At 38.1% G+C, this 16,592-nt stretch overlaps 1 protein-coding gene across 2 annotated transcripts in view; it reads right to left on the reverse strand.

Annotated features, from left to right (window-relative positions):
• The window catches only part of sntb1 (syntrophin, basic 1), a 51,889-nt gene that overhangs the window by 11,244 nt on the left and 24,053 nt on the right, over positions 1 to 16,592 (reverse strand). For both annotated transcript variants that reach the window (XM_047361044.1, XM_047361045.1), the window contains exons 3-6: positions 10,476 to 10,593; positions 10,234 to 10,323; positions 8,330 to 8,466; positions 6,973 to 7,169 (exon numbers count right to left, since the gene is read on the reverse strand). In XM_047361044.1, the coding sequence (XP_047217000.1) occupies positions 6,973 to 7,169; positions 8,330 to 8,466; positions 10,234 to 10,323; positions 10,476 to 10,593 (542 nt within the window). The remainder of the gene's footprint in view (positions 1 to 6,972; positions 7,170 to 8,329; positions 8,467 to 10,233; positions 10,324 to 10,475; positions 10,594 to 16,592) is intronic.

Here is a 16,592-nt window from a genome sequence, read left to right on the forward strand (position 1 = left end):
ACCAAGACCACCTCAGTGACCCCAAATGCAATCAAACAAGTTTTAAAGTGTTCACTCAGACAACTTTAATAAAAGTTCAATACAGAGATGAGGGATTGCTGACTTGAAACAAATCTTCACATCTTTAACTTAAAGTAGATGTGCATCCTGACCTTTGAAAGAGAACTTAAGGGGACAAAACCACAAAAGATGTGTTTTGTCATTGGTATTTGAACAGTTTGGGTAGTTTAAAATAAATAGTTCAATTATTAAAAGGTTACATATAACTCTCTTGGTTGTTATCATTTAGTATAAATCCAGATGAGTTGAAGCTAGTGTTTTTTTGAGAGGGGCAAAGACCAAAATGGACTTGTAACATCCTAAACAATAACTCAATTTAAAGATCATCATATCAATTTATGTTACCACTATTTTACTAATCTTTGAATCTTCCTATGTGAAACAAACATGTAAATCTTTTCTGAACAGATAAACTACCAAAGTAAGGCTGTGTGTAAAAGAAAAACCCAAAACAAATGAATAAAATAGCATAAACCATAATAGCATAAAATTCACATAAACCACTATAATATATTGGTTTTTACATCACCTTTATGTCTTTTCCCATGCAACTCATTATTGGCTTTCTTATCAATAGCCACCCAATGCAAACAAATAGATAGTTTAAAAGTTTATAAATAGCGATCATACAAACCACTGACATATTTGAGACCGGATTTATTTTAGAACCGTAGAAGTCCACTTTGGTCTTGGTCTCTCTTTGACAGGGGGTTAGCTTCAGAACGACTAATCAGGCTGTTTTCAACTAAATTAAAACATCAACATAGTTGTCTATTGCAGGTAAGATATCTACTGCTTATAACATTTCAACACAACTTCACAGAGATCTGAACTAAAGCGTCAATATTACACAGAAATACTAGTTAAAGCTCTAAGTAATTTGATTTTCAGGATTTTCTTGGTCTTTTCCAGTTTACACTAAACCAGTAATAAGTTATTTGCTGAGTTTTCGCACTTCGAAATCTAAGTATGTACAGGTCCTTCTCAAAATATTAGCATATTGTGATAAAGTTAATTATTTTCCATAATGTAATGATGAAAATTTAACATTCATATATTTTAGATTCATTGCACACTAACTGAAATATTTCAGGTCTTTTATTGTCTTAATACGGATTATTTTAGCATACAGCTCATGAAAACCCAAAATTCCTATCTCACAAAATTAGCATATCATTAAAAGGGTCTCTAAACGAGCACTGGACTGTTGCTCAGTGGTCCAAAGTACTTTTTTCGGATGAAAGCAAATTCTGCATGTCATTCGGAAATCAAAGTGCCAGAGTCTGGAGGAAGACTGGGGAGAAGGAAATGCCAAAATGCCAGAAGTCCAGTGTCAAGTACCCACAGTCAGTGATGGTCTGGGGTGCCGTGTCAGCTGCTGGTGTTGGTCCACTGTGTTTTATCAAGGGCAGGGTCAATGCAGCTAGCTATCAGGAGATTTTGGAGCACTTCATGCTTCCATCTGCTGAAAAGCTTTATGGAGATGAAGATTTCATTTTTCAGCACGACCTGGCACCTGCTCACAGTGCCAAAACCACTGGTAAATGGTTTACTGACCATGGTATCACTGTGCTCAATTGGCCTGCCAACTCTCCTGACCTGAACCCCATAGAGAATCTGTGGGATATTGTGAAGAGAACGTTGAGAGACTCAAGACCCAACACTCTGGTTGAGCTAAAGGCCGCTATCGAAGCATCCTGGGCCTCCATAAGACCTCAGCAGTGCCACAGGCTGATTGCCTCCATGCCACGCCGCATTGAAGCAGTCATTTCTGCAAAAGGATTCCCGACCAAGTATTGAGTGCATAACTGTACATGATTATTTGAAGGTTGACGTTTTTTTTATTAAAAAGACTTTTCTTTTATTGGTCAGATGAAGTATGCTAATTTTGTGAGATAGGAATTTTGGGTTTTCATGAGCTGTATGCCAAAATCATCCGTATTAAGACAACAAAAGACCTGAAATATTTCAGTTAGTGTGTAATGAATCTAAAATATATGAATGTTAAATTTTCATCATGACATTATGGAAAATAATGAACTTTATCACAATATGCTAATATTTTGAGAAGGACCTGTATTATCAGGATGGCCAGGACAAAGAGATTACCAATCTCAATGGATTTATTTCCTTGAAAAATAAAGGTTTAATTAAATAAAATTTTTGGAAGGAGGCAATCAAGCAGTTTCCTCCTGTTTCCTTCTCCCCTCAGAGTCCACTGACTTTCCAAGTTTGAACTCTGACCTCAGGGTGCGTTCTTGTTGTATTTCCAATTTGGAAATCCAATTTTCAAGTACAAAAAGGAACCAGCATTATTGATCTCGTGTCCTTCATAATTACAAATCTACACCAATGTAGGCTATGTTTATTAGCATACTCTTTGAACTGAGCATAATATGATTTATTTTCAAACTGTTTAATTCCTTAGCGTTAATTAGGATAAGTAACTTGAAATACGTTTTATCAAGTAGGTCAATAGAATAAAACACCAGAACACACACGCCTGCTAATTGCGGAAATTATCAGTATGACCTCAGAAATGCCCAAATCAGAAAATAAGATATGCCACAAGGTCAAGTGAAATTTGATTTCAGAGCCATACAAATTACCTCCCCTTTACAATCCCCAAAGAATGTCTCAGCGCCTGCTGAGTGAGTATGAGTTGATCTATTTTCAAAGCAAACCTTTACTGTAAGCTCTGACAATGAATAAAGCATCAGAGTTGAGGATGTTGTACAGATAACTGACAAGGTCAGAGGGATGACTCCTGGCAAGTGCTTAAAACATGAGTGAATGTATTTTGTATGCAACGTCACACTCCTTCACAGGGAAGCGTAAATTACTCTCCTACCTTTGTACGATCCAATGAGAAACTGATGTATACACGAGTGTTTGAATAAGGTCACTTCATGAAATCCAGTTCAAATAAAAATTTAAGGTGAGTCAAAAACTAAATACTTTTTAAAATTAATAATTAACCTGCATTCAGAATCAGAATTAAATATGAGAGGTTTTATAGGACATGTCTTCATCTACAGTTTAGTTTAGCGAAGCTTTTTAAAGGTAATGTCGCTCCGGTGGTCAGCCAGACCTTTAGTAAAGTCTAACATTATGTAATTTATTGAAACACATGAAATTTTAAAAACTTTGTGATTTCCTAAATTGATGCCAAGATTCAGGCAACAAAATTGGCTTTTAGTATCACTATTAGGCTCAGAGAAATGTCACAACTGCTGAACAAAGAATAGATTAAAATCTTTCAACCAAATAAATTAGAATGAACCCATGAAATTGTCCCTTACATCATCTACTCAAAATGGTGCCTTCTGATGACAGCAGATCGACTGGATCTTGCATCTAAATTCAGCCTCAACAAAGATGAACATTTATTCATCAACAGAAGTCTTTATGAATCCCTTTCCGAACACATTTTTACATCGATGGAAGGCAATGTCATTCTTTCTCTATTTTTTCCAACAAAAGTCTTTCTTGTTGATTATTACTTTCAGGAATATTATAAATGTAGATTGTAGACAGTCTAGGGAAAGCCATCTGATGTCTTGAAGATCCTGGCTGCCCCTCAAAATATTTTCCCAATAAATAAAAAATAAATACTAAAACGGTCCAATTTCTAATGACTTGTTACAGTCGTATTATCTCACTTGTTCAAACAGATTAATATGCAGAAGGTCCTTTTGAAAATAGTTTCTTCCAAAATCCTTAAAAAAACTAGGCAGGTATTGCAAATGGATGGAAAAAATACCATATGTTTGTGGTGCACTGATAAATTGGCCAGCCGATCGATCAGCCCCAAGGTCCTTAATTTTGAGTGATACTTACATGTAAAACCTATATTATCAACTAATCTTATCTACCTCCGCAAAGGTGTGAAAATCACCCACTGTCCCCCTTAGGTCTGCCATGAGGGAGGGCTGACTGATGGATCCACCCACCAGGTCATGTCTGCCCGTGCGCAGTCCCCAACTGTATCAGTTATCAAGAAAATCGGTATCGACCAAAATTGGAATTGGGAGATCAGGCTTTTTAAAGATTGGTAATCGGTGATAGCCAGAAAACTCGGTGCACCCCTACTATATAATACTATGCTCTAATATAAAATATACAGTCAAAAGTAATCTATTAGGTTTTAATATGATATCATCCCACCCTTTTCACTAAAAACAGCTTCATATCTTCTAGGAAGGCTTTTCACAAAGTTTATGGGGGGGGTTTAAGAGAATCTTTGACCATTCTTCCATGTTGGAAGAGAAGTCCTAGCTTTCAGTCTCTGCTCTAATTCATCCTAAATGTGTTCTATCGGCTTGAGGTCAGGACACCAAAGTTGCTCAACCAATTCGAGCCTTGCGTTGTGCGCACTGGTGGACAGTCATGTTGTAAAAGGAAGGGACCATCCCCAAACTGCTCCCATGAAGTTGGGAGCATGAAATTGTCCTTTCAGTGGAACTAATGGGCCAAGCCAAACTCTGGAAAAACAGCTCCTTAAACAATGCAGTAAAGGCAAGAACCATTCTCCTGGCAATCCAGATTCATCCATTGGATTGCCAGACATAGAGTCATGATTCTTCACTCCAGAAAACATATCTCCGCTGCTCTAGAGTCCAGTGGTAGCATCTTACCCAACTGCAGACCCCAATACAGTTGCTCAGCTAGGGAAACTAATTCCATGAAGCTCTCTCCACATTGCTCTTGAGCTAACTGAAGGCCACATACAGTTTAGAGGTCTGTAGCAATTGGGTCGACACAAGGTTGCTGGCCTTTGTGTGCTCGGTGATTTTACAGAGTAGGTCCGTTTACTTTCATTTTGTTATGATGCCAACAGTTAACTAGTGGAATATTTTGTAGCGGGAAAAATTCAATTCACAAATTCGATTACAGTACAATGCTGAAATTCACTGAGCTCCTTAGAGCAAACTGTTTCTTCACAAATGTTTGTTTAAGCAGTCTGCATGCTTAGGTGCTGGATATTATGCACCTGTTTCTATGGAAGTGACTGGAACACCCAATTTCAATGATCTAGATAGGTGATTGAATACTTTTGACAACATAATGTATGCTGTCAGGGCAAAAGTTTTAAATCAGTCCTAATTTCTTTATGCTTTGCTCCAAGGAAGGCAGACCTTCCAGTAATCATCTAAAGTATTCTTCGCCAACAGATTTCCAAGATTTTCAAAAGTTTTTCAGTCTTTCTGTGGACTTTGCCTGCTTTTTAAAAAATGTTCAAACTTCTTGTTATACCATGGTACCTAAAAATTCAATTGGTCTACAAATTCTTTGGTGAACAATTGCCTGTTACATGCAAAAATAATACTCTTTCATTCAAAACAAACAAGTAGTAAGTGATCAGATACTGGACTGAAAATTGGTGAAAAAGCAACCAAAGTCCAAATAAAACATTTCAAAGACATTTAGAAAGCCTGAAGATTTTATAGTCAGGATCACAAGATGGAAAAATCGAAATGCAGCATGATTAAAAACTTTTGCACGGTGTTGTAAATAACTTCTCTATTTATGTATCTTCACATCCACCATCCTTTCAAATATATGCCTACCTACTGCAACGCCAAGAAAGCTAGAGCTGAACCCCAAAAACAGTGAGCCATAAACCAAAGAAGGAGGTTACAGGCAGCCGGTCAATTAATTTATACACAGATCATTGGAGACAGATGGAGATTAAAACACACACATCTATCAGGTACTCAGAAAGATGTCTTCTAATAGATACACTAGATTAACCTAATGGTGGAAACATAAAATAATGAATGAATTGCTCCATTAACCTAAAAAGCAATATAATGTTACTGCATTGTGTTTGAAGAATAAATTACGTGAATAAAAGTCCACCAAAGCTTGTTGCAACGGCTCTGAGTATGCCTGCAGGTGCTTTTACTGATTGGCCATCTTATCAACGTTAGGAATGAGACAGAATGAGTACAGAGCCAAGAAACAAGGAACACGCCAATCAAACAGTATCCACACACACAGTAACACCCCCTCTCCCACAGAAGAGGAAAAATTACGTGTTTGATTGCACCAAGGTTGTGGAGACTGTAAAACCTTATCTAAAGATGCTGATTTAAACAAGAAGATGTTAGCAACTTGTGACTTTCAGCTTACACCGTACATTTAACCTTTAATTTCACTTTGAATCAAGCTTCCCACATGTCAGAAACAACCTGCCAGTTACGGGAGACACTTTAGACCCAGAACAGTGGGTGCAAACCCACTTTAGGTATGTTTTAACAAGAACTTGGTGGCAAATGACAAAAACTACTATGTGTACCATATGCTGCTGGATACATGCCGTTTCATAGATATAGGAGAAAAATCTGAGGTAAAGCTTAATTCGGCACATAGAAAGAGCAGAAGGACCCAGGGGAGAGGAGCTTTTCCCAGGACATTTAGAGAAAGAGGAAAGCCATGGGAGAGGGGTGGGGCTGAGGGGGTTTATACCCAAATCCCCTAAACAACACATATTCAATGCCAAACTGCAAACACACACATTTGCACACACATAATTCCTTACTTTAAATAGCAAGTGCTTTGTCCACATCTTCCATATGGCTGTCATATTATATCAAAGCACCTTTTCTAGCTCACAGGATGTGGGAGTCTGCACTTACATGTATACATACTGCTTTATGCAGTGAATCCAGGCTTGCTTGACCTAAGGCAGTGCTCACCACTGCAGCCTCTTAAATCTCTCTGGATGTGTTGTGTCACTACATGGAAGAACAAATCTAAGGAAGTGTTGCAGAAACCCATAAAGTGACCAGGACAGCTCACCTTGCTCCTTCAAAACGAACCCATATGCTTTTTCTGTCTTTATGTTCTCTAAAGTATCCCTTTCTGTGTGTCTTCCAATTATATAACATCACTTGTAATGAAACTCACTTGTCGTGACTTCTTTAATCATCTCAGCTGATGTATGACATCCGTTGACGATGTGTCTGGTCCACAGGGACAAATCCTTAGTGGTCTCAGCCCGGAGAAGGTGAGTTTCGATTCCAAGTCGCGTGCCGGTCCGAGTGGCAAAAAACAGCTCAGTACCAGAGCATGGTGATCCCCGGTCAGGACCGGAGTGGACCAGACTATAAGAATGAAACTTGTTATCATCAGGCATATCATATGTACATTTATAATGTCCAATATTTTTAATACCCAGAAAACAAAGATTGTATGACTCTAACATCCAACTGGGTTTGCAGGTAGAAAGGAAGTGAACAGGGTAATTTAATGCTCTGAAAATCACAGAGGTAAGTACTGTATAAAAAATGTTTCAGCTTTTAAAAATGTTCTGTTTTTTTCTCTCACACTGACAGATCAATAATTTTATCAGGTTTTTTTTTTTTTAGCCATTCAGAGGTAAGATTGTCCTCCTACATAAGCCAACTCTGTTTGAGCTTCAAGCCCCAAAACTGGTGCCTGGACATTTTCCTTGAGGATTTTCTAACCGAGAGATCATCGCACTAACGTCACCATGTTTGACTTTCGGTAGTAGTGTGTCAGTTTTCCAACTTTTACCTTTTTTTTCTCATCAGTTTGCAAAATAATTCCCAAAAGTGTTGGGAATCAGAGATATATTTTTTAGCAAATATGAGACGGGTCTGTTCTTTTTCGTCAGCTGTGTTTTTATCCCTGGAACTCAGTTATTTATGATTTTACAAGGGGGAGAGAATTGTTTTAGACAGGGTCAGGTTGACTGGAATAGCTTTATCCATTAATAAATGAAACCATTTTTGGAAAACTGCATTTTGTACAGTCTTTCTTTAGGTTGCCTTTGTCTGATAATAAATTATGTAAAAAAAAAAAAAACATCAAATCACAGAAGAATTCTGTTCGAGGGCAAACTACTTTTTCACAGCACTGTCAAGTCAAAATAATGGCACAGATGTTATCTTTCCGTACGGAAATAAGCCGTAGCATATACAACTTACAGCTGCTTTTGACAATAAAAAAAAAAAAACAAAATAGAAAAAGGGGCACGTAAATAATCCAAACAAGGCCAAGTTGCAAATGGTGTGCTAATGATCTTTATAAATATTTTCAAACTTTAATAAAAAATGTGATCAAACTATGAGAACTAGTTCATTTTTTTGTTTATTTATTTTATTCTGTATGTTACGGTAATTAACTATGAAAAGAAATTAATTCAGTTTCAACCTGTGTGAGCTAGAACTACCTGTTGTTAAGCGAGGACTTGCAAACCTGAATATTTCCCCTCCTTGTAAAACTGAATTAAAGGACCTACCGTGTTGCTAAAAGTGGAAAATTATGTGCAGGGCTTTGCCAAGCATCTTTGCTTCGAGGCAAACTGTCGTACAGCAACAAGTCCTTCTCTGTCACCACCACCAACACCGGCTTCCAACACTGCTTCCCGCTCTCCGTCTGCCGTATAAACAGATAAACAATGAGCCAGGAACAGCTGCTCCCATCTAGCCATATGCTGGGTAATAAGGCAGTGTGCAATAAAAGAAATGAGGTAAAAAACAGAGGTGAAAAACATGCAACCTGTGCATTTAATTCAGGTTAGTTATTTTGCACAATACAAACGTTGCCATGATATGATACATTATTCTTTGCATTTTCTTTGCCTTGTTTTGCTGATTTGTTTCTTTTCTCACTTTGACACTCATTGAAATGATTACACTAATCAGGGAGATTTAACTGCCAACACCAGGTAATTGTGGATTTGTTTGTCTCAAGTCATGCACGATAATATTCAGCAGTCTAATTATGTAAATTGTGCAAATTTACAATAAAAATAACTTTTTATCCCATACATTCCCAACCCATAAATAGTCTGACCAGTAGAAAAATACTAATTTAATGAGTACGAGATGAATGATTAATTTAAACTGAACAAGTGATTATTGAAAGCTGAATGTAATGTCAAGGGACCAACTAAACAATTAATCCTGCAGGGTCACTTAAGTTGTATTTGATTAGTTGCACGCTGCACAGAACACAGAACATTTGACGTACCTGTTTTTGTGTTTAATGTATAAAATATCTACAAAATACATAAAAAATGCTGGTAATCCATGGTAATCCGTAGCTTTGTATTGTGTATCCAACAGGAAATGAACTAAAAAGCTATTGTGAAGATGCTGGTCCACATTTTTTTATCCCAGAGCTTTGCCCCCTCACCCACTCATCTCCACAAGCCTCTCACTTACACTCTTTTGCTCTCTGTCTCACACACACATCCCCATCACATGCACACACACAGACGATTCATGGGCATTTTATGCGACAATGCTCCAGAACTCTTCTCATTATGAGAGCTTATCTGCAGCCGAACCAAGGAATCCAAAGCAGCTCTTTGAAGTTCTGCTTCAACCAATCACTCCGTGGGACTCACAGGGTCAAGGGTCAGCTTTCTGACATAATGAGGATATGTTGCTAAGTAACTGTATTGTACTGCATTTGGAGGATCAAATATTGGCAAATTCATGAGGACTAAATTAGATAGATATGGATGTGTGCGTCTGTTTGCACAGGTGCTTGTATATGAAAGAGAGAGTGAAGCTGTGGATGTGGGAAATTCACAGATATGTCGCATGTGTGTTTGCAGGAGTTGAAGATAATTCCTAATTTGAATGCAGCCTCAGGTAGATGCACACAAACACAAATAAACACTGAATATTTTCGTCTGATCCAATCTTATTGAGGTCCTCTTAAACACACTTATCTGATACATTTTTGACATGCAGAAAGCCAATCTCACATTTTCTGCAACAAGAGAAAGGGTGACAAAGTACAAACTTATGAATTATAGGACTGGATTTTCTAGCTGCTTTAACGTGGGGTTGTTTTTATTTACTTCCAGGACAGAATTATTGGATTATGTAGCTTAATCAAACATGTGTAAATGTTAAACACACACACTATATCTGTGACATTATAATAACACTTGGCCAAATTAAAGCAAATTAACCGTAGGCATGGGCTGGTATGAGATTGTATGATAACCTTAGTAAAAGTACCAGTTTCATGGTATTCATAGTATAGTCTCATATTTCCACCAACCCCTCGTTAGTATTAAATTCATTGCTGTGCCTTATGAGGACATGTTTTCCCTACCACAAAGCCCAACAGTATGACTGCAAAAAGACAAATTCATTTCTGAGTTGTTGAAGCACACACACCTACCTTCTCTGCCAGCCATCCCAGGTGTCGAATCTCTTTGCTGCCAGCTACTCCGGTCCTGGATGTATTCTGGACGACCTCCGCCACCGCCCGCTGTGATGGGGTGACAGGTTTAAGCCTGGATGATTATTCATCATGTAGACCCTCAAAGCAGTGCAGAGGAGCCGAGCAACGGTCACTGACACATCTAAATGTACTGTGATAATAGGAGCTTCCAGTGAAAAAGATTCACAGTAAAAACAGACCTGTGCCAGCGCGGATGTGACCGAGTGCATGGAAGAGAACCAGGACAGGGCAGATGGTTGGTCTGGGCACCGGAGCACGATGGTGTGCCTGGCATCAGGACTGTGCAGCTCTAGTTGTCTGGAGGAGGAGATAAGGAAAAGTTAGGAAAGCTTTTACCTCTCTGTTCTCACAAGGGGGAAAAATCCTTTTAAAAAACAAAAATATTTTGTACTTGAATCAGGCAACCCTATTTTGGTCTAGTAACGAAAAAGTTTCCAAATTACATATCAGCTTCAACAGATGCTCCACTTATCCCATCCGCTTTACTATGGGCATTCAGTTAAAACAATGAATAAAAGTGTGTTCAAATTTGAGTTAATTCAAGCAAGCTGAAAACAGTAAAACAGCAATATCCATGCATTTTGTGTGGGAGAGATGATAAATAGCTGTATCTCAGTATATTTCCATAAACAATCTGCTCAGTTCATATGGGAGCGTTTCTGGTCTGGAGAGGCCAAGCATTCGCTTCTCGATCTCTCTGGATGGAGCTTTGATTGTTCGCTCTCTGAGTTTGAATTTTTTAAAAAGGTGCATGTGGTTGCTGCTAAAGAACATTCCAGCTACCTCATGCTTTACTGTGAAGGATGGAATATTCAAATATGTAAGTAAAACATGCATGAACAGGCGAAGGTGGGCTGGTACTACAGTGTTTAAGACAAAAATTACCGAACAAATCTTTTAATTTCAAACAGAGATTCTGTAGTCATATAAATGCCTGACATTTATCTATGCTGAAAGTACAGTACTGTGCAAAAGTTTTAGGCAGGTGTGAAAAAATGCTGGAAAGAATGCTTTCAAAAATGGAAATGTTGATCATTTATTTTCATCAATCAACAAAATGCAGTGAATGAACAAAAGAGTAATCTAAATCAAATCAATATTTGGTGTGATCACCCTTTGCCTTCAAAACAGCATCGGTTCTTCTAGATAGACTTGCACACAGTTTTTGAAGGAACTCGGCTAGTAGGTTGATCCAAACATCTTGGAGAACTAACCACAGATCTTCTGTGGATGTAGACTTTCTCAAATCCTTCTGTCTCTTCATGTAATCCCAGACACTCCATGATGTTGAGATCAGGGCTCTGTGGGGGCCATACCATCACTTCCAGTAACTCTTGTTCTTCTTTGCGCTGAAGATAGTTCCTAATGACTTTGGCTGTATGTTTGGGTTTGCTCATTTTGTAAATTGATAAAAATAAAACAACGATCATTTACATTTCTGAAAGCATTCTTCGTTTACAGCATTTTTTCCCACACCTGCCTAAAACCTTTGCACAGTACTGATTTTAAATTGTTCAATGCTGTGTGTGTATGAAAAGAAAGCTACAACATTTGCAAATAAAGCTCTGAAAAAGACATATTGAATTTCATCATTTATTAATATAGATAACACCATTTGTTTTTGCCCAAAAAGAGGTACCAATGATAAAGCAAAAAACATGGGCTGAAAATAAAGATAAAACAATGTATTGATACTGAAGGCTTATTCTCTGTGCCGTGCTGGTTGAGGAGGAAAATTATGCATTTTCTATTTATTCACATCACTGTGAGCAAACAACATAATCTACATTAAATGAACTCCTGGCACTATTCTCTGGGTTAAAATTTAGCACAGGTTCCTGTAAAGGGCAGGTGTATAAAGAACAGGCCTAGGGGAAGCAGATCACAGAAACTTGAGAGGCAGATCTGTGTTTGTCAGTGGAGATTCTTTAAATATGTTGCTTTGGCATCAGGTTAATCAGCAACATTTACACAAGAGCGTACAGAAATACAGAAAACAAGGATTTGGAGTGAGAACAGAACATTAGATTACATTGCTGCAATGCTTTTACAAAATCATTTTCTTCACGTGGCTGTTCTCAAAGGAATGTTGCTATCTTCCTGCAACAGACTCTCAATTGGATTTTGGTCTGTACTTTGACTGGGCCATTGTTATGCATAAGTATACTTTGATCTAAATCATTCAGTTGTAGCTCTGGCTTTATGTTCAGGGACATCTTTTGGCAGCCTCCAACAGGTTTCCTTCCAGGATTGCCCTGTGCTACGCTCCATCCAGGTTACCTGTCTATGCTGGTGAAAGGCATTACCTCAACATGATGCTGTGGAGACCATGTTTTATGGAGGGGTCCAGGCTGACTTTCTGTTAAAAATTTTCTTTCTAACATTCTTCCATCAAGACCTGATTTGTAAGGAGGTAAACTAATAATTGTCCAGTCAAAAAATTATCCTACCTGAGTCGTGGAACTTGTTGCCTGGCTTGGTTTGCAGTTGTTATATTCAATTTAGTTATATTCAAAAATACTATATTAATTCCAAAAGAAAATAAAATGTTTTAGCTCATGTTATGCAGATTTCTTTAAAGAGCCGTTGTAGATGCTGATGGCTGTGGGCAGGAAGGATCTCCTGTAGCGCTCCGTCTTACAGCAGATCTGAAGAAGCTTCTGACTGAAGACACTCTGTTGTTGTAAGACAGTCTCATGAAGAGGATGCTCAAGGTTCTTCATTTTATGAAGAATCCTTCCAATATTCTCTTATATAATATATTATTTTCATAATCAAATAATGGATTGAACATTGCTCTGAAATGTTCAAAGCTTGAGATATTGCATTAAAACCTATTCCTTCTTTAAACCTCTCCACAAGGTTCTCCCTGACCTGTCTGAAGTGTTCCTGAGTCTTCATGATGCAGTTTGTTCACTAATGTTCTCTAAAAAAGCATCTTAAACCGTCACAGAACAGCTAGATTCATACTGAGATTAAACATGTTATGGACAATTTAGTAATTATGTGACTTTGTTTAGAGTTAAAGAATATACATGCACACCATTTATTTACTTTACAGTTATGTGCTGCTTTGTGAATTGAAATGAAATATGACATTTGCAACATGAAAAAACTTAACGTAAAGTATAAGAGCAGCGAATACCCTTGCAAGTTACTGTAGATATCGTCCATGCCATGACTTTATTACAAATAAGAACTGACTCAATTTGTATTCTTAGCAGTAAAAAGATCCATTTTAATGTTTTCCTTGTTAGGAAAACCTTGTTAGGGAGTTTTTTTCATGTATCCCCACTTACCTTTCACTAACCAGAGCATGCTGGGTGATCTTTGAACTGTAGAGCTGCCTGAGGCAATTTCTTTTTTACTATTAATAATGTACAACATACCTGAAATAACTTGGCTTGATTTAAAAATCCCATTTCTTCCCGGGATTAATACATGATATGTACAGGTCCTTCTCAAAATATTAGCATATTGTGATAAAGTTCATTATTTTCCATAATGTAATGATGAAAATTTAACATTCATATATTTTAGATTCATTGCACACTAACTGAAATATTTCAGGTCTTTTATTGTCTTAATACGGATGATTTTGGCATACAGCTCATGAAAACCCAAAATTCCTATCTCACAAAATTAGCATATCATTAAAAGGGTCTCTAAACGAGCTATGAACCTAATCATCTGAATCAACGAGTTAACTCTAAACACCTGCAAAAGATTCCTGAGGCCTTTAAAACTCCCAGCCTGGTTCATCACTCAAAACCCCAATCATGGGTAAGACTGCCGACCTGACTGCTGTCCAGAAGGCCACTATTGACACCCTCAAGCAAGAGGGTAAGACACAGAAAGAAATTTCTGAACGAATAGGCTGTTCCCAGAGTTCTGTATCAAGGCACCTCAGTGGGAAGTCTGTGGGAAGGAAAAAGTGTGGCAGAAAACACTGCACAACGAGAAGAGGTGACCGGACCCTGAGGAAGATTGTGGAGGAGGGCCGATTCCAGACCTTGGGGGACCTGCGGAAGCAGTGGACTGAGTCTGGAGTAGAAACATCCAGAGCCACCGTGCACAGGCGTGTGCAGGAAATGGGCTACAGGTGCCGCATTCCCCAGGTCAAGCCACTTTTGAACCAGAAACAGCGGCAGAAGCGCCTGACCTGGGCTACAGAGAAGCAGCACTGGACTGTTGCTCAGTGGTCCAAAGTACCTTTTTCGGATGAAAGCAAATTCTGCATGTCATTCGGAAATCAAGGTGCCAGAGTCTGGAGGAAGACTGGGGAGAAGGAAATGCCAAAATGCCAGAAGTCCAATGTCAAGTACCCACAGTCAGTGATGGTCTGGGGTGCCGTGTCAGCTGCTGGTGTTGGTCCACTGTGTTTTATCAAGGGCAGGGTCAATGCAGCTAGCTATCAGGAGATTTTGGAGCACTTCATGCTTCCATCTGCTGAAAAGCTTTATGGAGATGAAGATTTCATTTTTCAGGACGACCTGGCACCTGCTCACAGTGCCAAAACCACTGGTAAATGGTTTACTGACCATGGTATCACTGTGCTCAATTGGCCTGCCAACTCTCCTGACCTGAACCCCATAGAAAATCTGTGGGATATTGTGAAGAGAACGTTGAGAGACTCAAGACCCAACACTCTGGATGAGCTAAAGGCCGCTATCGAAGCATCCTGGGCCTCCATAAGACCTCAGCAGTGCCACAGGCTGATTGCCTCCATGCCACGCCGCATTGAAGCAGTCATTTCTGCAAAAGGATTCCCGACCAAGTATTGAGTGCATAACTGTACATGATTATTTGAAGGTTGATGTTTTTTTTATTAAAAACACTTTTCTTTTATTGGTTGGGTGAAATATGCTAATTTTGTGAGATAGGATATTTTTGTTTTTTCATGAGCTGTATGCCAAAATCATCCGTATTAAGACAATAAAAGACCTGAAATATTTCAGTTAGTGTGCAATGAATCTAAAATATATGAATGTTAAATTTTCATCATGACATTATGGAAAATAATGAACTTTATCACAATATGCTAATATTTTGAGAAGGACCTGTATCTGAGAATGTTAGGTCAGGATAATGACATTAGGATGAACACTTTTTTTGAATTCTTGAAGGTACACATAAGGAATTTAAATCAAGTCTACTTTTATTCCAAAGCAAAACTCATCTCACCACTTCTTTAGCATTGTTTTCTATCGGTTCTTTTCATCGCTGTGTGTGTACTGCCTTTTCTCAAGGCCCGCTCTTGTGTATTTTCTCTTGGGCTTACACATGGTTTATACATCATCTGGTGAAATGAATTGAAACCCCTCAGGGAGATGCAACATTGCACTGAGTCTAGAAAAGGAAGATAAGCCAGTCATCTGTCACTTAACATAAACCCTTCTAAACCATTTTATCCTTGAAAGCCAAATAAGAAAAACAGAAACCTGGCTTACAGGCTCACATTGCGATCTTTGACTTTAGCCTACTACCTAGGGACAAACAAAGGCTGAGAAACATCCAACTTTCCAGGATAAACATGAGCTCATTTCCTGGATTAAGAAAAGTGAATAGATTTCAACTTGGGTGAATTTCCGTTTAAACATTTACTAAACTTTATCTGGGCGAGTCAATCAGGAATTTGTTTTGGCTGTGAAGATACGGAAAAGACTTCATAAAATCCTGCTGGTCAAGATAAATTTGTCTAAGGAGTACATCTTCATCCACAAATCTGCTTGAAATATTCACAAAGCGATGCACAGTGCAATCTGTGTACAACAAACCTTTGCTGTGACTGTGAAATGGGGCATTGACCTTAACTCCTCATATAACTCACCGATAAAGTCAAAGTTATGGGCAACAAAGTCAATGTTCAACTCGAGGTGCTCTAAAATAGTTTAAAATTAAGCTTTACCTGAAACTTTATCTAAACAGTCTTAGGTGATTTTTAAAGTCATGACAGAATTTTAAAGGGTTGTTTTATTTATAATGTTGAAACTCCTGAGGTACATCTATGAGACAATATTCTAGAAACTAACGCTGAATTAATGTGAAAAGCGAACAAGGGCCTCCGAGGTACAGACACCTTGGGTCCTTAAGCCAAAAACAGTCTGAAAATACCAGAGGAATGCCAATATTATGCCAAGATTGTACACGGATGTTAATACACTAACAAAACTGCAGGAAAATGAAACTGGTGAGGGATTGGAAATAAGGGAACCATACAGAAGAAAAAAGAATCTGGTTTTTAAAACTATGGAAAATCTGAGTCTCTGCATTTCTCTGTAATTAAGTCTTATTAT

The sequence above is a fragment of the Girardinichthys multiradiatus genome, chromosome 3 (genome assembly GCF_021462225.1).
Source record: "Girardinichthys multiradiatus isolate DD_20200921_A chromosome 3, DD_fGirMul_XY1, whole genome shotgun sequence".
Classification (NCBI taxonomy): Eukaryota; Metazoa; Chordata; class Actinopteri; order Cyprinodontiformes; family Goodeidae; genus Girardinichthys; species Girardinichthys multiradiatus.